The sequence below is a fragment of the Perca flavescens genome, chromosome 17 (assembly GCF_004354835.1).
Source record: "Perca flavescens isolate YP-PL-M2 chromosome 17, PFLA_1.0, whole genome shotgun sequence".
In the NCBI taxonomy this organism is placed as follows: Eukaryota; Metazoa; Chordata; class Actinopteri; order Perciformes; family Percidae; genus Perca; species Perca flavescens.
In genome coordinates this window covers 16,195,579-16,222,947 of record NC_041347.1, presented here as the reverse complement: position 1 = coordinate 16,222,947, position 27,369 = coordinate 16,195,579, and the positions used below count along the sequence as shown (strand labels likewise).

The 27,369-nt window shown below is 37.9% G+C and overlaps 2 protein-coding genes and 1 long non-coding RNA gene across 6 annotated transcripts in view; 1 reads left to right on the top strand and 2 right to left on the bottom strand.

Moving 5' to 3' along the window:
* hmgcll1 (3-hydroxymethyl-3-methylglutaryl-CoA lyase like 1) overlaps positions 1–7,896 on the bottom strand; it is a 12,626-nt gene extending 4,730 nt beyond the window's left edge. Inside the window, exons 1-7 of one of the 2 annotated variants that reach the window (XM_028603381.1) lie at positions 7,418–7,896; positions 6,665–6,742; positions 6,057–6,164; positions 5,590–5,685; positions 5,258–5,406; positions 3,800–3,863; positions 3,390–3,578 (exon numbers count right to left, since the gene is read on the bottom strand). In XM_028603381.1, coding sequence (XP_028459182.1) covers positions 3,390–3,578; positions 3,800–3,863; positions 5,258–5,406; positions 5,590–5,685; positions 6,057–6,164; positions 6,665–6,742; positions 7,418–7,450 — 717 coding nt within the window. In that variant the 5' untranslated portion in view covers positions 7,451–7,896. Of the gene's footprint in view, positions 1–3,389; positions 3,579–3,799; positions 3,864–5,257; positions 5,407–5,589; positions 5,686–6,056; positions 6,165–6,664; positions 6,743–7,417 lie in introns of those variants that run through there. The other variant, XM_028603382.1, reaches the window with a different exon arrangement.
* Positions 6,693–23,308, top strand: LOC114572015 (uncharacterized). 3 transcript variants are annotated; one of them, XR_003694723.1, is made up of 5 exons: positions 6,693–6,947; positions 10,776–10,882; positions 19,675–19,812; positions 20,135–20,280; positions 22,835–23,308. It is a non-coding gene; the product is annotated as an uncharacterized LOC114572015 (long non-coding RNA). The 3 variants fall into 3 exon arrangements; XR_003694724.1 differs by lacking the exon at positions 6,693–6,947 and adding an exon at positions 7,181–7,426 and having other exon boundaries at positions 22,839–23,308; XR_003694722.1 differs by lacking the exon at positions 6,693–6,947 and adding an exon at positions 7,181–7,426.
* On the bottom strand, positions 17,731–27,369 carry bmp5 (bone morphogenetic protein 5). Its single transcript, XM_028603375.1, has 7 exons — positions 26,214–27,369; positions 23,559–23,751; positions 20,126–20,274; positions 19,597–19,794; positions 19,049–19,125; positions 18,830–18,940; positions 17,731–18,704 (listed from the first exon to the last, which is right to left on the bottom strand). Exons 1-7 carry the CDS (start codon positions 26,707–26,709, stop codon positions 18,555–18,557), a joined length of 1,374 nt encoding a protein of 457 aa, XP_028459176.1. The 5' UTR covers positions 26,710–27,369; the 3' UTR covers positions 17,731–18,554.

Sequence of the window (27,369 nt, the reverse complement as noted above, 5' to 3'; positions counted from 1 at the left end):
AACAAAAGAGGTGACTCAGGGCTGACAGCGCTGGGGGAATTTGTTTCTTTCCCAGTTGGTGGTGTGGACTTCTGGCACACAGTAATGAAAAACTATGATCAAATCTTTCATTTCCATCTTGTTTATGGGTAGGCAAAACATACTTGGCTGCTATTATTTTCTGTGGCCACGGGGCAGCTGTGATGAATCATTCTAAATATGATCAACAGAGAAATTTAACCGTCCCTCTGCGCTTTTTCACTCTGCCATTCAAAATCAAAGGCTTACTTTAAAAATATTTGCGACTTTACACAGAGACATTGTTGAGCTTTTCTTCAGCACACTTTAGCACTGTATAGATAATCAAGAGAAGAGCATCGATATTAGAGTAGGCCTTAAACAAACCGTTATTTCTTCCATTCTTCCACTTCTTCCTAAAGGCTTTACTGTGATTTGTGTGCTGACATTGTTTACTATGAATCATGTTTTTAAGGTTATATTAAAAAATGTTCTGGTGCAGTAAATATTTGTCATCTGTAAACTCAGTTAATCTTCTCTTTTACACACCAGTTACAAGGCAAGTATCTGCTATCTCAAGTTATAATACTATGAACTGCCATGTATTCATTCTTAATAATTCTCATCAATAATGTTATTAAAGTAAATACTGATTTATATATGATACGGTACATACAGTAAGCACGCAAACAAATATAATAATCATAATATCATGAAATGAATGTTTGTACTATGTGAAAAATACCAGCTACATATGTGGTAACAACTGTAATTATTGTATTTATTAGTATTAATATTGAGTTGTTTTGTCTTTGGTGGGAGCTTAACTCTTGTTAATTAAAAGTTTCCAGGTCTCAAAACAATTAATGACATTACCACATTAATTATGCAGTAATTTACGCAAACTAAAAGTCATAAGCCTAATAATTAGCTTTTGCAGACCAGATATTTACAAGTGTTATCAAAGTTTCTTGGGTTGAGTTGGGCCTGCAGCTGCGGCACTATTTATCACGTGCTCAGCAGCGAGCGAATAAAAGGATCATTTTCCACTGGCCTTTAAGCACAGCATTGTCAGAGAGTTCAACAGCCAAGCGACAGATGAGTTAGGAGCCCCCCAGGGCCCTTCTATCCACCTAGCTCTCAGTTGCTTTGTCCAATAGACACTGAATAGGTGAGCCTTTGTGCTGACCCCCTCACATCTGTTGACCCACCCAGCCCCCAATGAGCTTCGTCTTCTGCAGTGACAATGTGCTCCAGAGAACTGATACAGCCATATCTGCATTACCTTGTTTTATGTCTGGATTTATGTAAGTTTTAAACTCGCTACGGGCAAAAGCGCTGGAAAAAAAACACAGAGAGCTCTACCACATGGATTTACAACCTAATTACATGTTTGTGACCTGTATGGAAACAGAGGACTGTATATTACTGTAATAGTCAATTACTTTTTTTTCTTCTTCTTCTTCACTACAATACATGTGCAATGTGATGGAAGGGCCCACTGGAAATATCTTATATTCATTAAGATTCTGGGATTTTTTCTTCAGTGGGCAGTTTGTGAATCATCTTGCTTTGTGGGGAGGATTAGATCATGTTTCTTAATGCCCCTCTTCCTTGTTGACTGATGGTTCCTGCTTTTCTGTGTCTCCCATTGTAACCTACACATTTGTTTTGTGCCGTCTCAATACTCCCCAAAACAGAGGATACATTCATAATGTCGTAAACTGACACATTGTCATTAAAGCTCAGGGCAGATTCAAGTTTACAGTCAGTTTCATAAACACTTGGACAGCGTTTGGAAACTTCATACTCATAGTTTCAATATTTGTTTAAGATGTAAGCTCTTAAATACTTGATTTTGATATGATTTCAAACAACCTTAAATGGACAGAATGCTAATTAAACATTTTGATGACAATTTCACTTCCTTTTGCATGATTCTATCATTTGCGCTTTGTAAAAATGAAGAAAAGATGCTGTCGTTGACTCCTACTCCCGTAACTCCTGCCCCGAATTTGTCAAAAGAGATGGATTGGGAGCCTCTTTACATAAGATTATCCCCAGCAGGAATAATGATTTAAGGCCTCAGAAAGGACTTGTGATCTCTACAATGTTGGCAGTTACTTAAGGAAGTTGAAAGATATCCTGGAACAAGAATCACCACCTCGACTTTGCTTCCACATCTGGTTGCTCCTCTTCACGTCATCATGAGTGAGAACATTGATTTATGCAAAGGCTGGGCATTTATCCATAATCGTCCTACGGCTCTCCACGAGAGTGTTCATATTCATCATGAGGAGAAAGATGTGCATGTGAACGAGAAGGTGCCCAGAGAATGCTTGTCAAGCCATTGCAGAAAGTAACAATTCAACATGAGAGGATGTGTGGATCAAGAGGATGGATGCATCACTGTCTTGTGCTTGGGCAGTACAGTGGACAACTCTGAGGTATGGGCCTCGTATTCTAATCATGGCAGTTTTTGTAAGCCCTCTGCAGACTTCTGCAAGAGAAAGTACTGTCACTTTTCACATCCCTCACACAAAGATCCGGATATTTTCATACTTTTCTTTTCATAAAAGAGGCGGGACTCATGCTTGTCCTCCCAGAATTATCAGAGCTCATGTCACCTGAGAATTTTTCTCCTTTTTCAGAGATCCTATAGTGACATTACTTCACCAAATTTGCAGAGATGTCAGGTCTCTCCTTTACTTTTATTTTCAAAGACGGCTGTTTGATGTCTGCCAGGTTTTGAGCATTTTCAAGCTCCTTCCTCTGCGTTTCCCAGAATTCTAATTTATTTTAAGAACTTCCAGAAATGCCAGGTGCCTTGAGCGATTCTTACTCAGAGTTAAGCAGAGAGAGCAGCACCTTGTAAACTTTTACCACAATTTATTTTATTTAATTATCTTTACCCGTGTTTTTCTCTTTTGCTTTCATTGTTAATGTTTACGTCTTTTATGTCTAGGGCCCTCTTTAGAATGAGATCGCTCAGGGGTGTATCCTTGAAGTTTTAAATAAATTGTTAATCTTGGTTTTTACAATCATCCGTTGCATAATAAAACAACTACGAAGGTACAGGGGTCAACGTTGAATAAGTTTGTACAGCTTTGCAAAATTCAATAAAAAGGCAATGTATATAGTTTGGCTAATGTCTTATTTTTGTTGTCAAAACAGTAAAAGTAAGTCCTTGTTTGCAAGTTTTAAGTGAAATATTAAGAGTTTTTTATTACTACTTTTACTACTGCAATACTACCAAAATACACTACTTCTTCTACTATTGGTTATAATAATTATAGTAATAATAATGACCATAACATAATAAAGCATTATTGTCAGTAGTAGTAGTAGTTTTGAGATGACTCTTCATTCTATACATTATTATGAGTTCTTACCTGAAGTGCAGTAAGGATGTTGGGCAGTGCTTGCCCATAAGTGTCATGGCAGTGAACTGCTAGAGCGTTGGTGGGCACCTCCTTCATCACACTCTGCAGCATCTTAAACATGGAACCTGGAGTACCAACACCGATAGTATCCCCCAAGGAAATCTCATAGCAGCCCAACTCGTATAAACTCTTTGCCACCTTAAGAATAGTGAAAATATTGCTAAATGCTCTCATTAACAGGAAATCAGTACAAGAGCTGACCTTAACAAATAGATTCTTTCAGTATATGTCTAGAACCTGTATTTTGTAAATGTTTGCTAATTTGCGATGATGTGATAACATTTCATTAATATTTTCTCAAGTGAATGTTTCAGTAAAGGTTAAAAAAGTATAAGAAGAATGTAAAAGGTTTATCTCACCTCAGAGACTTTGGAAGGTTCAATGTATCCCTCGTGGGGGCATCCAAGGGCACAAGAAACATATCTGAAAGAGGACATTTGTAAAAATGTTATGTGTTTATGTAACATTTGATGAAAGAACTATAAAAAAACTAACTGCTGTGGATGTAGCAGCAATTTACTGTAACATGGAGAACTTCAACCGGCTGATTACTTTGGTATTTTAATCAGGAGAGACAAGTGAATGAAGTAAAGCAAATAATAAAACAGATTATATGTCATAATTAAGTCATGGCAGAATGTCTTTTGACTTAGACTCTACAGGGAGATTTGTAACTGTGGGGTCGTCTGCCCTGATCAGCAGCAAGATAAATCCCCCCATGGAGTCCAGACACTGATGGTGGTGGCAGCTGATGATTCTGATGGAGATGATGAATCTGTGAAGACAGGCGGTGATGGGGAGGTGGAGGGGCAATTTGGCATTTGCGACAATTTGCACTGAAATGACAGCTGACAGCAACAGAGAGAACAGATTTAAATAGCGTAACAGCCACGAATGTACTACACGCATAACAGCAGCGTAAATGTACTAAAGGCAGAGAGAAAATCATATTTAAACAGAGGCAGCAGTAGGAAGATAGGCTAACAATTTAGGTGTGTCGGTGAACTATTGGATAGATAAGATCAGCTGATGTAATCAGCTGATGAGAACAGACAACCCCAGACAGGACAGCAAGGAATAATGAATGAGCATGCGTGAGAGGATTGAATGCAGATGCATAAGAAATAAAACTACAGGAGGCCTAAGCATGGAAAGGTATAGTCTTCCTGACTGAACTTATGCTATAGCTTCATTATGGTTTCTGTTTCACTGTGTCACTGTTGCCTGCTCTTGTTAAAAGGAAGAGCTCTTTAAGTGAGGATAAAAGATTTTGATGTTTTTTGTCATTTCGGCTGTTCATCTGTTTGTCCCTGAGATATTTTAAAGGCGTACAGATGAGAGTTACATGAAATGTGGTGAACAGATTGGTGAGTAGATTTTGGTGGTAATCCAGATCTTGATTTGATGCCATTTGGTAACTACTGAACAGTATTTGGCACTTGGAAAGTGACAGTGTTTACAGTAATCCAGTGTTGTTTTGATGGGTTAATCTGGGGGACAGATGCATATAATCTAAAAAAACATTCAATACAATTGGGACTATATTCAGTAATTTACCCTTTTTGGTTTGCATTAATTTCCATCTGTATCTGTGGTTCACTAATGCTTAGATATAACCTGGTGTACATCTGGATGTTTGCTATAAAGCTACTGTATCATTACTAAATTGTGTGTTTTCTTCTTCATATAAAAACTGCAGTATTTTCAACTGTGTTTTCAAGTGGAGTAAAAAAAAACAATCACAAAGTGAGTAAAAGGTTAGATACAGTATGTTTTTTCACTCATTGTAAAGGACAATTATTATCCAGAATACTAACCCACGGACCGGGATCTGTCGCTCTTTGGCAGTGTTAATGACTTCCTTAAACCTCACCATGCTTTCATCAATAGAGCAGTTAATATTTTTTTTACTGAAGGTTTCAGACGCTGACCCAAACACCGCCACTTCAGTAGCACCAGCTGCAACCTTAAAACAGGAGAGAAAAATGAACTTGTAAAACTGTTTTGAGAAGTCACACTTACGCAAGTGCAGGAATTATCTGGGGAAAAACTAATGTAGTGCCAACAGTTAACTTTAATTGAGAAGCATGGGTAAATAGCCATGGTTTGTATCATAGATCATAATGCTGAATTGAAAATTAATGCTTACAGCATCCTGGAAACCTTGCATGTTAGGTGTCAAAACAGGGTACCGAACATGAGGTGCTCTCTGGATTCCTCTGAGTACATCAGTGTGGTCAGCCATCTAAATGAAAAGGGGTGGGGGGGAAAAAATAAAAAAAATAAACCTTTAACATCATCTGCGAATACATCATCCTGCACAAATGTTTTCAAATGCTTGTAGGCAGCAGATATCTCTTAAAGGACTCTCAGTAAATAAAATTGGACATGTTCATGTTTGCTCTTTTTCAGGAAGTAAATAGTGGTCCAATTTATGACAGGGAATGAGAGGGTGACTATATGAAGAATATCTTAAAATATTCTTTCCAAAAGCATCGGTGGGTCCAACAAGCATACTGGAGAAGCAGATTTTCTTCAGTAGTAGTATGCAGACAAGAAAGAGAGCCTAATAAATCACTCAGCACTCTTTTGCTGTGCACAAAGAAGAGTTATTACCTGCGGTACCCACTTTGAAGAGACAAAGCTGGTGGCCTCGATCACAGGCAGGCCTGTTCCTGAGAGCATGTCTATCAGCTGGATTTTCACCCCTGTCGGAACAATTTCCTGGGGAACAATGAAACTGAAACTGCTCTTTCTGGATATGATTCAATATGGGAGGTAAAACAAGCAGATATCTGGCAGATTGTTTTTCTTTCTTTTGCTACGCTGCTTGCCAATCACATCTATATTCACATGCTGAATCTTGCACTTGCTGAATATTTTTAAGATCTCTCATAATACACAAATATCTCATAATAACACATTGTGGTAAATAAAATTATCCCTGCATCCAGGGCAATCTGTAAAACTACAGGCAAACAATAAGGAAATGATAAAGCAGTGACATGCTAAGCACAGTAAACTAAGCCAGAAGCTGTGTCATCTTTCTTATTCAATTGCAAAGAAAATGTGAAACATATGCTCCTGGCAATTATGGCACACAACCCATATGTTATAGATTGTTTTATGTATAAAAAGGGGGTTTCCAGGGGTGATCATGTACAAAACAACGGTGCTTATTTATAAATATAAATGAGATTCATGACAGAAATAACAGTGAATACCTTTTCATTTTGAAGTCCATCTCTCGGCCCAACTTCAACTATTTTAACAAACTCTGGAAACTCATGTCCTGTATTGGTCTGGAAAAATATCAAAGAGAGATGCAAATAAGAAGAAGTACACTGAACACAAGCAGTAAGTAATCCTTTTGGCATGGGATGCTCCAGGACATGTTATTTCTAACATGAACCACTGTCTGAAACCTAAGAAACAAAACAGAAGCCTCTCATGACATTAATATGCAAACCCAGGACATGTCTCATAAAAGAAAGACTGGGAAAGAAGGTAAGGGTAACTCCACACAAACCACAAAAGATATCCTGAGGATCTAGGTATTTTTCTGGTCTGAACCATAGGTCTGAACCAGTGACTTTAAAAAGAAGTCTGAACCTCATAATTTCCTTGTTTAGTTAAATATTATATCATATAAAATGTAAACTATAATACATTATATACAGTACATATTATAGAACATATAATATATGTTCTCTAAACAGAGATTAAAGGTTATAGAATTTATAAAGCTTTAGCTATCTTCTTAAACTGAGTGACATTTACTGCTTATCTAACGTTATCTAATCGATTTTTGTCATGGATTTTGTCCACTGGGGAGTAGAGAAACAAAACAAACTAAAATATGGCAGTTAGCTAGCTCATTCAGGTGTTATGGCTAACGGCTAACGTGTTAGCAAACAGTTCATTCCAGCAGACATGGAGCATCATTAGCACTCATTTGGAGTCTTTTTTCTGTCTACCTGACAAATGTAAGTCCAATATTCACGGTTCATGTGCCTCCGTTTTAATTTCCGCCAACTTCTGAGAGAAATATCTGTGTTTTAAGCTAGACACTAAACTGTCTTCACTAAGTAGCCAGCTAGCTAGCTAACGTAATCCACTAACATAGGTACTGTGCTGAGCCGTTAGCTGAGCTAGCTAAGCTAGCTAGCTAGTTCACACGTAACGTTACAGTTAAGCTTTCTCTGACGTTACTGTAACGTTACTTAACTAAGCTGGCTATGTTGAGGTAACATTAGGCTACTTGGATGTTGTTAACGTTATTTGAGTAGTTCCAGTGTATGCAACTTAAACTTTTACTTAATTTCAAAGGGAAATTGTGTACTTTTTAATCCACAATATCATGTATTTATAAAATAACCTCCTGAGAACCGAGGAAAATTTTGTTTTTCCTAATCAGATTATTTTGTGATTCCATAGGCCTACCTGTTTAAGGTTAAAAAAATATCTTACAATTTAAATTTTTTTATTTTTATTTATTTAAAGAATGTCCACTGTAGTGGACAACAGGATCATTTGAGTATGAAAAAAGACAAATTTGGTAGATGTGGAGTCATTATTTACATGAAGATAGTCCTGATGTCCACTATAATTGACATTCATAAAATGCCAATTTTTCAAAAGATACATAATGTAGTTTCTATCAGAACTCAATATATGATTCCTAACACCTTAATGAACAAGAAAATATATGATTATCATAAAATAAATAATAATATTTGACTCATCTCTTATCTTTCCATAAAATGTACTTGTTCCTATGCTGTCCATTTTGGATTGAAAGAAAGAGGCGGTTCCCGGCCTCCCAGCCAATCAAATAACACATCACTGAAAAGCCCAGGATGTCCTCTGTACAGTACAGCAGGAATTAAGAGACTTGCACAAACGATTCCAAGGAGAGGAATGAAACTCAAATGTCCACTACAGTGGACATAAGTCAATGGGCTGGGTCTCAGGAGGATATGATATATTGTCATCATAGATTTAACTACCAATATACTGCAGTTTTGAATTAACTCCACCAAATATAAAAAGTACATGCTGCTTACTGTAGCCTCATTAATACAATACTTTTACTTCTGTATTTAATAGGCTACTTGTGCTTTGGAGTAATATTTTACTTGTAATGCAGTATTTTTACAACTGTTGGATTTCTAACGTTACTCTTATTTTTAAAGGTAACTAAAAACGAAGCCTACAGGGGTTATTCAATAAATGTGCAGGCCATAAAACCAAAGCAATTAGCTAAACTACATATGTGTTACATGTTTCTTGAGTGCTTTTCAATGGAAAATAAAATCTATTTATTATTAAATAAAAGCTTAATATGTGATCAGTGAGTAGTATTTGAATGTAAAGAACCACTATGGGCAGCCTATTTGTCTACTTGAAATAAACAAACATTATTCTTGTTATGAAATAATAATGTTGAGGCACACAACACATAAGAAACAGAAGCATAGCCTGCATCTTTTGTCACATACAGTCAATTCAGAGAGATGAAGACAATTCACCATTCTTATTTAGAGAGATGCATCCTTAAAAATACAGTAATATATAAAGAGTAGTAGAGCAAAATTTCCATTGAAGAGGACCGTTACATAAGCAGCATGCTGCATGCACGTCATCAGTGGCTGCTACTCTGCATCCTCTCTGTCATGATAGAGTCATGTGGCAGAGCATGTGCGGCCGATTTGAAACAAGAAAAAACAACGCCCACCTTCTCCTCGAGCAGCCAGCGTTTCAGCCATGGATAGTCCTGGATAATTTGCTCATAGCTCAAGCAGTGCTTCACTGTAGTGGGTACGTTACCCATCCGAATGGCTGCTGTTCAGCCCTGCTGCACCTCCGTGTCTTCAGAGACTAACCTTCACAGACTGCTGCAACTAATATAGCAAATTGAAGCGTCAGATCAATATACTAATGCAAGCCTAGAAAACAGAGGGCCTAGCTGCATTAGGAGATGGAATTAGAGGACGGCTGCAGAGGGTGAAGGATGATTCAGCAGTTGCCATGGCAGCCACATCCCTACCAGGGAGGGGATCAAAACAGAGGGGGATGGGGGGGTGCGGGATGGAGACTGAGAGAGAGGAAATGGTGTGAAGCAAAGTGGCAAATGGAGCGATATGGGAGATTAGTGCTGCACTTTAAACTGGGAATTCTTGTGGAAGCATTTCGAGGAAAGATTTTGGAAGAAGAAAGAATGCGTGCGTCCAAAAAGGGGAAGGCAGGTGCAGGGCATAAAAAAAATATACAACAAGGAAAGAAGAGTTTGTACAACTGCAAATCGGCTCCAAATGATAAATGGGCTAAGACCTGAGTGCTTTCTTAATAGTTAAAGCATTTTAACCAGTATTTGCTAAAAAGTCTTACAGTTTGTTTTAAATATTGATTCAACAACGTTAGATACACATTCAACTACCTGTTCTATTGAGAATTGTAGGCTTCAGGGAAACAGGCTGCTTTGATTGATCTCTTGTGACCTGAACAGTTGAAGGGTTTCCATTGCCAGACATGCCACTGCTGCCAATGTCAACTGCATGGTGTAATAAAATCCCTTGTTAAGCCAGGGCAACATTTACCAGAGAAAGAGCCATTCTTCCAAACCCAGATGTTAACAATAGAGGGACTTAATGAAGTCCTAGCATTCAACCATCTCACGACGCTAAACTGCTCTGTGATGAGAGACCTCTACCTCTCTCTCTGGGGGAACTCATATGATCAGCCCTGAAAAAGCCTTTTTTGTAACAGACTTCAAGGTTGATGTCTATCAGTTGCCACCCCCTACATTTCTTTCTTAATGCCTCTAATCATTTATTTGTGGTCCTTTTAGACACAGAAAAACAGTGCAGTATACATTCATAGTTGAATTTTGAACAACACAAAACTTAGTGTCACACACATGAACTTTTAAAACATTTTTTTAGAGCTTTTTACATTAGGTAAACCAAATCAATGCTGGTCATTATTTCTGCCAAAAAATGTTTCTTTTGTAGCTATATTTGCCTGAAAATAATTATTCATTTGTTTGAAATAATTCAATGGTTTCAGTGGTTTGTTGGCCTTTAACTAAGTAAAGTTAGTGCAAATTATTTCTATAATAAATCTGCTACCATAGTTCACAGTGTTGAGTATGTCTACTGTATGTAGGAAATTTTAAATAAATATGTTGGGGAACTAAGCTAAATATAATGTAACGATTCAGAAAAATTATGACTTTTCAGAGAAAAGTTGCTTTCTCAATGGCTCATTTTCAATCAGTGATAACTGCATCAACCAATTAACCCTAACTGGCCTTTTAACATTTCTACTTTCAAGGAAACTCGGCAGCTACGGTTTATCTTGACAAATACCAGCTGCAGAGGGTCACTTTAAAGAACTGGCCTTCAGGGGCTTTCCTGCTTTTAGGAGTCAATGTAATGCAGGTGAGTGGAAACTTTAAAGTCAAAGATGGTATGTAAGTGGAGGACGATTTAACATTTTAAGAAAAATACTATATAACATATGACATCTGTGAACAGGAAAAATAACCCTTTTTATAAGAAATATACTGTAAGTTGGGCATAGTTTCAACACTGATATGTTTGTGAAACGTCGATTATAACCTTTTTTTGTAATACATACATTTATATGGTATAAGAATAACATGTTACTTACAAAATTACTGGGTCTTACTCACAAAATCATCTATGAGTTGTAGCATTAGATTTTTTAGAGTGTAAACAGGGTGGAGGATTTGGCAATCAAATCTAATGGAGGATTTTTGTATCACAACAGCATTAACAAATTAGTCTAGTTCCAGATCTCAGAAATCACTGCCCCCATGCTTGCTTTGTTCAGAGAAAATAGAGTAGAATAATGAAGTGAAATAAATGGCAATTTAGTCTAATTATCAAGCTACTAACAAATAGAAACAACTGCACAAACTTAAAAAGTTATTTTCTACTAGGTTAAACTTTGTAAAGGGACAATACTCTTACGTTTGTGTAGATTAGGCAAACAGATACGCCTTAACAGGAAAAAGGATGTCTCCGCGCTAGTTTGTAAGCTGTCTCCTGAGAACAATATATTTTACACATGAGGATTTTGGAGACCAAGCACATGATGAATGCCTCAAAATATTAAATAAAAATCAAACAGTGCAAATGTCACAACGTGTTTCTGAACTGGAAAAAGTTGCCTATAAAAGAAAGAGACTATTCTCTTTTTTGTACTAGGAAAGAAACAGATGTGAAAAACAGTTCTTTATAGAGTACAGGTTTCGGCAGGGCATGAAAGAGGTTTTAAGCTCTCAGATATACACTGAAAACAAAGTGGGAAAAGGAAAACAGGAACCAGATTAAATCAATTTTCATCCTCCATCCGTCTTCAATTTCTACATCATGGATTTAACTGAACTGTAACAACAAGAGAGTCCTGATGCCGAGCGAATAGCACACGATGATCACCCTGAAAGCAATAGTCATGACATATAAATTATAGAAATGTCTTTCATACCCAGAGAAGATGGAAGGGTTTGTTGGATATATAGTTAGAATAATTACATCCAGTCCTACAGAAACAGACCACTTGATGGTGTATTATTAAACCTGAATCATGTATTAAAAAAAAATGCTGTACAAAAAGCAAAGAATGAACATATATAAAACATCTTGCTCTTGTGGAATGAAAGGCATTCCCACCCCATCTCATTTCCATTATATTTGACTATGTACCAAGAGAAAAAATGACCACAAACCCTTTTTTTTTTTAAATAAAATGTAAAGCCTTGATAAAAATAGCAGCCTACCTTACAGTTTCTTCAGGAAGGCTGGCCACTCTGAGCCAACTTTCCACAGCTCCCCTAAGAGACAGCATGTGTGTTAAAGATTATCCTCACAGTAATCACACCACAGAGCGCCCTGTGGCTTTCAGTCACAAAAGCCACTGACCTGTGTGTTGTGTCCACATATGATCATGACTTTCAAGTATTGATGTGTAAAATACAGCTGAAAGTAAAGCTGTGGGACCCGCCTGTTCACAATGATAAACGTTAGTCAAGATTTAATAAGGAGTGTGAGCAAAACAACTTAAATCCTCACCAATCAATTGGCTGCAATCTAACCATATCATTCATTTATTCGGACATGCTACAATCTTCAGTTTTTTCGTCACAAAGGCACTAGTTCACACCACTTTGTCAAAGATACATTCGAGCGGATGTTTCTAAGCAGCCACATATTTATTGTGCAGATTTTTATATTGTACCACAGAGGACTTCATGGCTGGATTACTGCTCCGACTGGGTCATAAAGTACAGAGATTTCCTTCAGTGTAGCCGTATCCTTGGTGGGAGAAATTGAATTTCACAGCAAAATTTACAACAGCCAGAATACACATGAACCGGGTTAAGTGATGGCTGTTGACATCTCTATTTGCTTTCTAAATTGGCACAGTAGCATATTTTGTACATTATTTTTATCATTGTGCGAGACGATGACAGGACAGATAAACATCAACCTGGTAAAGTCACAAGCATCTTGATGTAGGGCTGAGGATCGTTCGAATTACTAGTATACTAACTAGTAATACTAGTGTCAATATGATACCTATACTTTCGGTACAGATACCTACATGTTTTTTAGATACTGTACCTTACTTTTTTGAGGCATAACATATTTTCTACAAAACTAATTTTTTTCAATTTCTATCTTGCTCTCTTGTCAACAAGCAGCAACACAATTTGTCTAGATAAAATAGTGTCAGATTTGAAAAATTGTTGTAGTCAACAAGATTTTGAATCTGACCAGACATTTGATACTCTCTTTCAATACTTGATGCTATGAATTTATTTTAGTTGGTGCCAAAAAAATACAGAGGTTTGATATAGCCATAGAAAATAGCAGACTGATAATAAGGACAGGGCGCTCGATGGTGTTTTAAGCCTCCAACGTCGCCTTCCAGGCAGCTAACCATAACCTTAATCCTAAACATGACCATTGCCGCACTGCCTGGAAGGCGACATTGGGGGCTTAAAACACCAAACACCGGGCAGGACTTGACCCTGTACTGTAACAGGCTGTTGACTGTAAAAAGTCACCCAGACTTTATGTTGAGTGAAAACTTGTATGGCTGACAACACCAAACACAGTGTGTGTCATCCTCCCTGTTCTTTCTCTGTCCTTCTCCTGCACCATGTTGTGTAATATGCAGTTAAGACAGAAAACAGCTAAAAGAAATTTGGGTTAAATATTCATTCTTGATTCTGAACTCATGAGTCACTTGTGTGAGACATGTACCCAATTAAAGTCCCTACAAAACCAAAGAATTTATGAATGTTTAGACATGCATAACTTAAGAGGCTTTCAGGTACTGTCCAAGAGCTATTGAATAAAGATGTTTGCTGATATAATAGTGAAGATGTGCTATTGTCTTACTTTAATCATCTGCAGAGAGGTCACCAAGACAAAGTGACAGTGCAGTGCTGCTAAGCAAAGTACAACAATCTACAGTACAAACACTAGATACCTTTAGTTTGCTTGGCTACTACAGGGACACTGATTAACTCAGAATCATTTTCTTACATTTAAAGACTCGGTCAAAAATGGGCTTTTTGGATTGTTTTTACTGTTGAAAACCATAGAGCAGCAGGTTTTAATAGAAAGGGTTTACATTTATAGATGATTTTTCTGTCTTTCTTTGGTTCTTTCTTTCTTTCTTTCTTTCTTTCCTTAGTTCATAATTGTGCCCAGATATGCCCAGGTTCTTCTGATGTACCCTGTTTTTGCAACATTTTAAACATTAGTTTGAAAGCTCTGAGATACAGTAAATCAGCACGATTAGTACAGGATAGACATCCTTGGCCTCAGAAACTGGTTAATATCCCGTGCATCTGCTTTGGTTTGTGTTTCTCCTTTCAACCTTTTTTATTGTATGTGTTCTCTGCCATACATTTACAATAGATGGGTGACAGGAGGACATAACTAACTTGCACATAAAAAAGAAGGCAGACATTGTTAGCATATCATGTCAGTAGCTTTTAATTCCACTGAGACAAACCCACAAAAGAATCTTAACAGACTAACATGTTTTTTCTGGATGCACAAGGAAAACATGTTTCATACAGTAAAAGCTGCATGTAATAGAAAAAAAGAAAATGGAAAGCAACTGAGATTTACTTTAAAAACTGGGTGTAAATACATTTTATAGAGTCACACAAAGTGGAAAGAGGGTTTTAATTCATGATTCTAGTTCATTTATGCAATCATATCAGAAAAGCACTGGTAAACTGTATTAACATTTATATTTTAATGCATGTGTTAGTAGCATTCCAGGCTAAAAATACAAGATTTCAAAATATTGAAAGGGTTTAAATGCACAGGTGCCACCTCTAGTGGTAATGGGAAGTGACAGTTGACTTCACAAACAGTCTGTTGTAACTCTGAGATCCCAAAACCCCTCTCTTCTCTGGCTGGGGAAGCTAATGTGCATATGTGAATAACAAGCAAACATAGCAGTGTTTCTGCGTTGCCCTCTGTCAGGACACATTCCTTGCTGGTCCTTCTGCAGCCTTGTCATACCAAACAACATGTAAAAATGCGACCCATATGGTCTCCCTTTTCAAGAGCGACTGATTGAGCTGTATGGAAGTCAAAGCCCACCCACAGAACACAAATAAGGAGAACCATATGTGGAGAGATGAATTAGGTAAACTGCACAACATTTTTATTAGATACAATTTCACTTGCCTTGTGGATGGACTGCAAGATGACACTTTCAAAATAAACTTTGAGCCTCAGAAAGAAAAAGACCTCTGGTTAACACAGGGTAAATCGAAGAAACATGGATATACTAAACCAAATGAACAATAACTATTATGTTTTGTAGTTGTATTAGATTGACCAAAATGTGATAAAAATAAGCATCATGTCAATCATCTGACCTGCCTGCATTAGAGCCAACTGTACCACTAATCAAGCACATTAATGACATATAACATTTAACTAGAAGTGCGCCTTTACAGTAACTGGCATATTAAACTCTATTAAGACTGTGAACAAATGTTTAGTTTATGAGAATGTTTGTGTAAAATCCAGCTTTTCTTTCATGGACTACTGACCACATTTGATTTTCATTTCAAATACAAATGTTCTCATTCAGAAGACTTGTTTACAAAATGAATAACTACTCAAAACACTTTAAATACACTATAAATAAATCATTATGGGAAGTGTTTTACAAGGTTGGAAAGCCTTAAAGAGGGTTAGGAGCCATTGGCATAGATAAATGCACTATGTTCAAAATACGAAGTTGAGTTTTCCCATACATAATGAGGTAAAGATACTTTCCCCTTTCTCTTAGAATCTTAGAATGACGACTCAACAAAAAGTGGGCTCTAACCGTTATTGGAAAAAGAAAACAGACTACAAAATATTGCAGCCTCTGTGATTTAATCTGTGAGGACATCTCTGAGATGCCTCTAGCACGAACTCCTCTGTCGGTGGTCTAAGATCAGCAGCTTGTTAACATCAGCTTTTTGTTCTGCAGTATTTGTTGACATATTTCCTCGACATAAAAAAGAAATTACCTAAATTATCAAGCATTTGAGACTTTTGACAGACAGACAGCTCTGACCTTTCTTAGAGCTTCAAGATGATCTTTCCTCAATAAATATTTCAAATTTGCTGAACAAAAGAACATTTTCCTAACAGCTGCTCACATAGACACGTCTGTTTTCTCAATCAGGTTAAGAGAATAAACATGTTTGTGGTAGAAAAAAAATCTTAATATCAGCACCTGAAAACACATCTTGGCATGATGTAAATGTGTTTATGTCAAGCCAACAGTTTGTTGTGACAAATACTATAAACTGGAGAGCATGATTTATGAAAAATTCACAAGAAACCCTTCATGAAAAGTAAACTGTGATGGGTTGTGACCTTTTTCCAGCATGTTTCAGAAGTGGAAGTGCTGATCTGATGAATGTCAAGGCACCTCTGACTCACTACACCCTGTTTTGGACCACAAGGGTCTCAGAGGAGAAGGGGCCACTGTATTAATCTGCACTGAGTATGGCAATTGTTACCCTTTCCTTTAATGTGGTCAGAAGGTTTGCTGTCGAGAGGGCTGTGTAGTTTTGGAGACCTTAAATAGGAGCTCATTCATAGCCGCTCCCGCGTTACAGAAAAGGAAGAAATGTAGCTGAATTGGAAAGAATCCATGATATTAAACAGTCGATGGGATTGTGAAGTGCTAGGAGTAATCATGCCAGGCAACAGGCCGCAGGAATGCAAATCACCCCTCAAGCCAAGAGTTAAGTTAGCAGGTGGCCTCCTCTATTCACTGAATGTCAACACTCCTTTTAGATGGAGCCCACATAACATCTGGGCAGGCCAGCCACTGCTTTTAATTAAGTGAAATACAGTCACTCAATGTTCTGCCATGTCAGAGATTTTTTTTTTTATAGAATTGGGAGGGTAGGGGGAGAAAAGTGCAACAGTACATATCCTGTGTTCAGTGAAGGTCAACACAGTTGTGTAAACAAATATTAATCCATAACCTAATCCCTAGATTTCCAAGACCATTGAAAATCCCTGCCTAACCAGAGTACTTCTCTGGAAATAGCACATTTGCTCGCATTTTTCTGGAAATTATGCTTATCCTGAATGAGGAGGTGAATGCCACAACACTTGCTAAGTTTAGTTTATGGTCACCTCTTTGTTTTTTCAGGAGTGAATCTTAGCTCTGAGCAGATGGCAACATCCAAAACATAAGTGTAGGAAATGCAAGCAAGCAGAGGTGTGCCATACAGATCACATAAGTCATGTGATGGATGGTAACTTTCCCCATAATCAGGATGGGATTGCTTACAAAATGATATACCTTTCTCTGCTGGCAGCCTCATGATACCCATTTGGGCTGTCTTTGGAGGTCACAGCACTGTTTTACTGCTAGCGCTGTACCCCTAGCATTAGCACTCCCCAAAAGCATGTCGAAAGGCTCTGTGGGTGGACCCCTAGTTTATATCATACTTGTCAAACATTTATAAATCTGAGATGGTAGTCTGGCAACAGTGTGTAAAACATCCGGAGAACTCTAAACAGAAATACAAAAGGACAACTTGAATTTGAAAAGGCTGGAAGACTTGCAGCTGGAGGGGGGGGGGATGCATTTCTGCATATAGTTTAGGGTGATAAATGGAGCAAGAAAAGCTGCAAGGTCAAGTAAAGGGCGAGCAAAAAATAAGAGTTTTCAAGTGTTACATTTATTAAAATACACAACACTCTACAATAAGATATACTTTCCCCGAGCAAGATGTTTGCAGCTAGTCCACAGAGGAAGACATTTACATAAACATTGTTTGAAAAATGACCTAATTTGTAAAGCATTCAGAAGTAAACATTACTTTATAAGAATTTCATTCCAGACTGACATAACCCCCTTCTGTGAACACACACACACTCTTATGAAAAAAAAGCTGGCTTGGAAGGGTGAAACAGTATCATTGCTGAAAGACAGTGGCAGCTTGAAAATAGCTTTGTGCAGTTGGGTTTATTAGAGAACACTCACTATTTTTTTTCTTCAAGTGATCCAATTTGATAAACACAATTTCCAACAGCCTGTAGGAATTGTGATATTATTGCTCAGAGCATCATCAATTGTGGGTCCATAATGGAGACAAACGAAGAGAAAAAAATGTGCGTTGAAGAAAAGCACATTATATACTGACAAACATGTATAATTCTAGCTCAGTGAGCATGTAAAGCAAGGCAAGGCAAGCATATTGTAAAAGGGGAAAAACAAGTAGAAGGGGAAGTGATCTCATGTATCATGATGACTCCAGTGAATAGTTAACTCATAAAAGTTATACAGATGTTACTAAGAGGGAGTATATGCCAATGGACACAAAAGTTAACTGATAACTGACGTAAAGTAAAATCAACATTTTGTCCTAATCATTTAAATATCACAATATTCAGTGCTATTTTAAAAAAAAAGAAAATAAATTAGATAATACAACTTTATATACATAATACTGTACATCACGTCACACCTGCAGCAGATGTGTTTTCCAGCGATTCCCATACCAGATAGCATAAATTAAAGTTAGCCCGGCCACTAATGGCAACCACAAGACCTAACTACCATATTTCTGTATTTCTTGAGGATTACGTTTGAGCTGTCATCAAAGTAAAGCACTGATATTGCGTTGAGCTTGGTCGGGGCACAGCATGGCTTTGGCACATTGTCAGGAAACATTAAATGGACCTATAAATGAGAGCATAAAGTAGAGGTGCAACAGCAGTGAGTTTCAAATGAATTATACCTGCTGAGAACATTATTATTATTTTTATTGCAATACACACATGGAATGCACTCTAAAGAATACTAACCAGGGTTTGCACAATTGCATGATTTGTTGCATTCATGTGTGCGTTGAGTGGAAAAGAGCATTCACCATCACAGTAAAAAGCAGCATAGCCCTCAGGTGCAATGATCCAATCCTTTACAAAAAAAGACCTTCCTTTATTTATGACAATCAAAATGCATTGTTCATTGTGTTACTTGATAGTTTTATAAATGTTTTGAGATGTGAAATCATTTTGTCTTACCTGCCAGCCCAAATCTCGAAAACTGACATAAAGTTCATGCTTCTTGCATGCTTGCTTCTGTTCACTTGTGTTGTAATCTGAAAAAAATAAAGGGTAATAATCATAAAAGAAAGCATTGAATGTTTATATATTTTTCTGTTCTTACTGTAGGAAGGTTAGCACAACACTGTCTATAAAGCTTCTGGACAAATGCACTAGAATGCAGTCCATGAATGTAGACTTTTGGAAGTACACAAGATCGTCCCTTGTGATAAATTGGAAATGTTTCCTGTTAATGTTATACAATTGAAAACCAATGGTTGTTCCATTAAGTTTTGACTTCCAGGTGTTATCACTGTGCAGTCTGGCCCAGTAATTATAGGGATATCATGCTGCTGGAAATCAAGTTGGTTAGTCTGACTAAGGCATGGACAGTCTGATGGAACGATGTGAAGCAGGGCAAAAGGATTTCATTAAATGTATCTCATTGAGAGATCAGATGTGTATAGGATAAGATAAGTGATAAAAACTACTGTAGCATCTTAATTACATAATAAAAGTGCACAGACCTCCAGTTTTTGGTGCCCTAGATGCTTCTTGTTGATTAGTAGATTTATTGCGATTGTGGTTCTTTTTCTTCCCACCAGCAGCTCTGACAGAGCGAAGCAACACCCCACTGGCCTTGAAGAAAGCAACCAGGAAAGGCTGTTTGGACTGGGGCCCGTTCCTCCCAATGATTCCAGCAGATTTTGTGTTGATACTTCGGCCTTTAAAAAAAGCAGGAGGTAAATAAAACTTTCAAAAGTAAAGAATGATAGGATTTTGTATCATTTTATGACTGCTTTCAAGGTAAATCCAGTATCTATACAAATAAAATGTCAAGCCATTGGTCTGTTTTGTGCATTCAGGGCCATTTATTGGTGGAAATCCACATATTGTCAAATAAACAAGTCACATTTGTCCTGAGGTCAATGAGTAAAAAAAAAAAATCAAATGCAGACATTGTGTCTTAAACCTCCTTATCTTCCTGAACGTTTTCCAAGAATGTGTTAAAGTAAAGGAACAAATTCATAGAAAGAACAACTGAACTTCACTTGCCATCTATAGTCTCCAGACAGAGCTGCAGGCCCAAGTTCTGCTGTGGGTTCATCACCCAGTGGTTACTGGTGGCTGTGATGTCAAACACTAGCCAACCCCCATCGGATGCCTGGACCTTTTTGGAGTCAAGCAAGAACGTCTCTGCATCTCTGAAGGTAATAAAAAACAATGAAACGAACATCTGCATTAAATAAACAGCAGTTAAAATGATGCACACACAAACAGCCAGTACAGTATGTAATATGCAAGCAGCAACTGCTATTACACAACAAAAACAGCATACAGTATGTCTTCTATTTATTTCAAATGTATCATTTATTGTCTAATTTTTAGTCTCTGTGGGTATGTTGGTTTTCAAGATTATTACTTCTGCATTGTGGAAAGGTGCCAGTGAAAAGAATGTGGTCACTTTACTGCTGCATTATAAACAAATTACAAAATTTGTAAAAAATGACTTGCTACAGTAAGTTGAGTAAGCTCTCAAACAAATAAAAATTGTCTGTGCACCTTAATGTTGCATAGCTTTATGACACACAAAAAGGAAACCATATGCTTCTTTGACAGCATTTAAACTGGGTCCAAGAGGTCTTATTAAACTGAAACTGATAAACGAGGTATCACTGACTGATCACAAATGGATGCTTTAGCCCAGATACTGTAGCAGAAGCCAACAATCGGAGTGGCTGTTTTTAGATTCTTAATTTCTTCATCCTTTTGAAACCAAACATTCTTCTCTAAAAAAAGGCTTTCAGTATATTAAAAACTGGAGATTTGGCGTGTAAGAGTAATTTGGTCATTTTTGTATGCCAGCTTTGTACTGGAGATAAAAAGAAAGCAGCTCTATTATTGTCGAAGAAGCTATGGCTTGTAATAAACTGCAGAGTTGTGTGGTATAACGTGCCAAGATTTCAGCTATTTGATGGGCAAGACATTTCAGGAGTTATGGATATCAGCCCTCGTTTATTTTTAACATGAGCCTGACATAAGGCATCCATAAACCCAAAGTTGAAAATGCCCCGTTTCCAATTTGCATTAGATTCCTTTCAAGTGGCAGATCGGATAAAGCAGCGCCTGTTCAGTTTTTTGTGGTTACATTGTGCTGGTCGGAGAGAACCAAGATTTTCCATGTGGCCCCAATAGTTCAGAAATTATTCATGTGTTTATTACAGGTGTAATAAAACTAAACCTCATGTGGAATTCCACAAGGTCAATCTTTATGAGTGACATACTGGTGAACTTCCTCTTTGAAATGTACAGTATTAAGCTCATATCCTGTGATAATTTAGTTTGTGTAGCTAAGTATTCACTACTCCCATAGCCATATCCAAGAGGAAAATGCTTATCCTGCCCCTTCATCTGTGATTACTGGATGTACTGTTCCACAGAGAGTGAGTTAAAGTGAATGGATCAGGGATAGAGGTAACTTCTCTTTTTTTAGAAAAGCCTGTCCTGCAAATAATATTCATGTGCCACTATTCTCCATCAGCAATTTATGTTCAGTTGGAAAGTTCAGTGCAGCAAATGCAGCAGTAGTAGTAGTGCAAGACATAGAGTGACGTTGATATAGTGGAGTGAAAAGAGGTCAGCGCGGTGCGTAGTTGACTGACTTTAAAGGTACCCTGTGGAGGTTTTGATTACTAGTATATGAATCAATATGTTTTTAAGAGGTCCTCGTTTTGTTTCGTTCATGAGCTCAAGGACGATGGTTTCCCCCGATCGACAGTTAGTGGCAATAAAGTACCAAAATATTTTGCAATGCGCCAACAACGGCACTGAAGAAGAAAACTGCTAGCAAGCAAACATGGATGTAAACTGTTTCAAAAAACAAAAATCGACTTTGCAAATGTTATAAAAGAAAGTAAATGCATTCACCACGTTCATTAGACCCCCACGATGTGTTTAGGCAAGAAAGAGTGAATATACACATTACTTTGTTTAGAAGAAAAACTTTACAGGGTACCTTTAACCCCATCATCTGAAGTTCAATCTCATACTAGTAGTGAGTAATAGTTTACTGTATTTAACATTTACTGCAACCTTTACTTAACCCTAACAAAGTGATTAGTAGATGAAGTACTGTTGACAGGAAGTGAGGGGAGAGGGTCCCTGGCTGAATTTAAACTGGGGAAATTGCTATTACTGTACATGGTCACTATATTATTATTAAAAACCCAGTAGGATTCTCTAACAAAGCGGTTTTAATTTGGTACCTAAACCCACTAACTACTAACTTACGGTAACCATACTGTAAGTTGGTACACAAGTGGATTTTTATTTTTTTAGAAATAACCAACCGAAACCCATTGGCAGTGATCACTTTGTGTATACAGTATTAACATTCTGACTGATATGTTGAAAACAAACTTACAAACTACACATATGATATAAATCGCTTCCGATGTTCATTAAGATCACATACTCTAATATTGTTTCTAATATTTCTTGCACTGGGAAATAATTGTTCTTCTTTGTGAAAACTAACTCAAACACACTATTCCCCATGAAAACGTGTGTGAAAACTTAGACTAAGCAGTCTTCCCCTTTAAGATGGCAGAGTCCATTGACTTGGACCTTTTCAAAGCCCAGGAGGGCCATATCTCCCCTTCAATCACCCACACACATTTTTGGCAAGCAAATGTGGGCCCACTTTTAAGTACACCCTTGTGTATTCAGCTATGTCATGGTTTAAACTTCCGGAATATTGTTAAGACAGGCAGGTGGTGGGCATAACAGTGACCACGGGAGCACCCGAGGGAGCCCCTTCCCCCCCTATTGTGGGCCCTCATGGTTTCATCTGGGACGCGGCCAGCTTGGGAGGCAACACAAGACGAGTGATAACTGATGGACCTTCCAAGCTTCATAAGTGGCCAACTTGCTAATGGAGTTCTCTTTATCCGAGAACTATATTTGTAAGGCAGACATGGTGCGAATGAAAGAGAGCAGAGTTGAGATAGAAGGGCGTTCTGTGCGAGTGGAAAGTTTTAACAGTACAAGACAATAGCTGTTTGACTATTTCCCTTTTTAACTGTGAATCAAGATAACTGCATGGGGTAAAAGTGCTCCTCAGGGCCCTGTCAGAGGGTTAATGGACTATAATCTCTGATTAGAAAGCAGCATTTTTAATGTTTTAGCTGGTGGACGTAGAGCTAATTTGAACTACTTTATATATTGTTGGTAGTTTAATCTATAATAATGCATAATTTTTTGGATGCTGGTTATATATTTTGTATGTAAAATATACTGTACCGTCACATAAATGTTAAATAAACTGTAGTAAAAAATACAATATGACGATGAATAATTGTTTGGGGTATAAGTGTAAATTATGTAAATACTTAAGTAAAGTGCAAGTAGCTCAACATTGTACAGTACTAAAGTAAATCTACTTCCATCACTGCCTTTAATGTTTGTATTTGGTTGATTAGGTACTTACTTGTTTTGGTATTCCTTGATGACTTGATATATGGTAACCATCAGAGTAACATTGTCGTAGCGAGCATGACTGCGGTCCTTATAGATCCGAAACTCTGCAGCAGTCACCGCCTCTCCGTCCGGGATCTGAGTCAGATCAAAACGGAACTCCTTGTAGTGTCTTCGTTGGTGAGAGAAATCTTTATCTTTTTCCACTGGAAAAGCAAATGTTTTATGATGAATTTCATTTTTATTGGCAGCAAAGCTCACACTGATCAAAAAATATGGCTTTAACTCCTAAACCGCCGCATGTGTTGCTCTAAGGAAAAAATATGCCAGCAGTAACGCACAGAAAAAGAGTAATTTATCACATCTTCTTTTACATTCCAGGTCCAATCCAAACATTTTGACTAGCAACAAAAGCACTTTCCAGTTCATTAAATCAGTCAACTGAATACAGGTAGCAGTTCCCAGACAGGCCCTCTACTGTGTGCCTAACTGCATTCTCTGGCCATGATGAATGGGCTGTCAGTTAAGAAAAACAGGCTGATTTCAATTAAAGACACTTTCGTCTGCTCCTCAAGTGAGAGAAAAGACCAGACAGGATTCTTCAACGTCATGTGAGCGTCTACTCTGACCTCATTTCTGACCTCATACTGACCTCCTGTAGGTTTCATACAATGTTTAATGACCCTTAACCTTTAAAACGAAATAGTTCTACTATAATGAGTAACATAAGATATTTTTTTAGGCTTGTCATTTTTGAAAATTAAAAACTTATATGATGTATTAATATTTTTATATTTTGCTGCATGGAAATAAAAAAAAGATATGCACTGACTTTGTTAATCAAAGAGCCTTAGTGTAACATGCTGACAAAAGATACTTTGATGCCACTAAAAAAGTGTCCGCTAAAGGTCTCACACCCCTGCCTAGTAGCAGAAAAGAGGCATGTGGCTGAGATTAGTGGATTTTCTGATATCCTTGGTGATATCATGTAGTGCATTTCCCTGATATTTTATTGAGAGGGAACGCCTGCGGTTACTTTGCACAAACAGGTCAGAGGTCAGGTCTGACTTTTACCCAGTGAGCGTGTTCCATTATATTAGCCACAGGCAGTAATCTGAAGCAGAGGTGCCACTGAGAGCATGGAGCATTTAACCTTAAAATAAAGATTAAATAATATTGACTTCACTCCCTGGTAAGTTAGAGCCGTGCGCATTGTTGATGCGTCACATATTAATTGGATTCAGGTTGTTCTACCAGGACAGTATCCATATTTTAAGAACAAGATTTATAAATGACTGGTGTGTTTCATCTTCCTCTGGCATACAATCTCATGTCCGTGTATGGATTTTTTGACTTCTTATTCATACACTGAAAGTTCGAATGGATACAGTAAGCATATTAAACTGCATGAAATGTCACATAGACGTTTCTAAAACAGTTGAGGTCAGTAGCTATATTTGAGTGTACTGTAATAAAGACAGAGCCCCATTGAACACTTCACTGACAGTCCCCAGAACGAGAGCAGAGCTTTCAAGGCTGACAGTGTACATGCCCTGGTATAGTGGTAAGTGGAAACAGATGGGCTCAGGCCAAGGTGAGGGATTATACTTCCAAGTAACGCTACAAATTCACTTGTACATGTTTTGCTCTATATTTAAGAAAATAAAATCCTTAACATTATTTTAATATTAATTATGGTTATCTTTCATTTGGGATTCTGCAATGCTGCGTCATATTTCATTTTTGAGTAACTTTCCATGCGGTATACTTAATATTTTAATTCACATTAGAGAACAATAAATGATCCAAATAACACAAATATGAAGAATAGAGCTACTGCTTTCTCTTAGTGACAGCAGCTCAAGAAATGAAGGCATCAGTCAATATCACTCCCCTTTTAACAACAGGAAATCATTTAGACCAATTTTCTCAGTGTCAGACAGTCATCTGATAAGGTGCTCTGAACTGCTGGGTTAAGGGTCACTGCTACTGAACAAACACAATCATTATAGAGATCTGCTTCTTTTTAATACAAAGCAGCACAAATTGGTAAAAGGTCAAAATGTTGGGCCTAATTCTGTTAAATGCTGACTATTTCACACAAGACTAAAGCAAGCGAACTGACTGATGTCTGAAAATATACTTATTTGCATTTAGATAAAAAAAAAAACTATATTACTATAACTATATTGAGTGAGAAGAAATCTACAACTGTAAAACTTAAATAAGAGTTTTATAGAGTTAACGTACAACATCTCAGATTATTTAAACAAAATCTACACGTGTCAAATTATTTTGACAAAACTGCATGTGATGATAACAACATAGCAGACAGGCCAATAATTATATGAATTAATTGAAATAGACTCTTGCATTACATGGATGAAGGCTTTAATGCTGCAGTATTTTCTAGGTCGTTGTCTGCATGGATTTAACAGAAATTGCACTAAATGTACAAAATATCAGGCTTTTCGCTTAGTACACAGATGAAGTGCATCCAGGTAAAAATCATTATTATTAACAGTGGAGGGAAAGGAGATAAAGAGAAATGTGAGTTGGAGATGATTTAAAACTTGGAGATCTTGCCCTGCAGGCTAATTTCGTTTAATTACTTAATATTGATTTAAGGAAACCTGATGAGAAATTAAGCCACTTTAATGCCACTTACCTAAATTGACAAAACTCATAACCATGTCGGCATCATTGAGAAAGTTGGTGTCGTGCGCTGTGGTGAGTGCGGGGCTGTGGCCTAACAGAGGGGCCGCTCGGTAAGGCTGTGCCACACGGGAGTACCCGGCGACATGCTGGGGGCTGTAGTAACCTTTCCTGGAGTGCCCTTGAGCCTTGGCACTGAAGCTCTTCACTGTGCCCGGCTGCACCCCCTCCTCCTCCTCCACGGACATGGCGTTGTACAGGTCGAGCATGAACAGCGGCGCCGAGGACGCCTGCTTCCCGGGAGAGAAGGGCCTCGGACGGTGAGGCAAGCCCAGGATGGAGAGGATCTCTCTCTGGATCTCCCTGCGTTCGTGATTGCGCAACCTCCTGTAAATAAAACTGGAGTGCACATGGTTGTCACTTAACCCGCAATGGGCGCAGGACAGAAAACTCAAGCAGCTCCATGCAAGTCCAAGTACAGCACGGTTCAGAGGTGAAAGCGCTGTCATCTTGACAAATAGTTCACTGTGGGGTGTGAAGTTGAACTACATCGCACTCTGTGAGAAATATAAAACAATCTCTGCCAATACGGACTCATAGACTTGCCATATTAGGCAGAGGCACCACAACTTTCACGGTGGTAACTGAGGAGGCTTTTTACCATTCAGCCCTTCTACAAATGAGGTATCAGCTTGCAGAAAAGTCGCCGCTCCTCTCCTGTACGCGAGCTTCCTCCAGCAGCATTTACTCCTCCAGGGTCCATCCAAAGCCTCTGCCACACCAAGTATTTATGGAGCTGTGACCCCGTCCCTCACCTTACTCCTCTGTGATGCAGAAACACGTAGGTACGCCCATAACGTCTAGGGATAACCCGGAGTTTCCAGTGGATGAAATGTGTTGAACTGTGTCAAAAATGAATAGAAAAGAGCTCGACTCATGCCCCGACTCGCATTTTTCTTTTTCTTTTTTCCCTCCCCCCTGAGAGGGGTATTGGGGCTAGTTGCCCTTTGAGTCCATCCCACACTCAACTTTTGTTTTTGCATCCACCTCTCGCGGCAGCAATAAAACTTCAGCCCAGTCCCATGATGAATGTGGCGGCTCAGGAGTGTAAAAGGAGACACTTGAAATCCGAGAGCCCGTGTTAACGAGTGAAAGAATAATGACAGAGC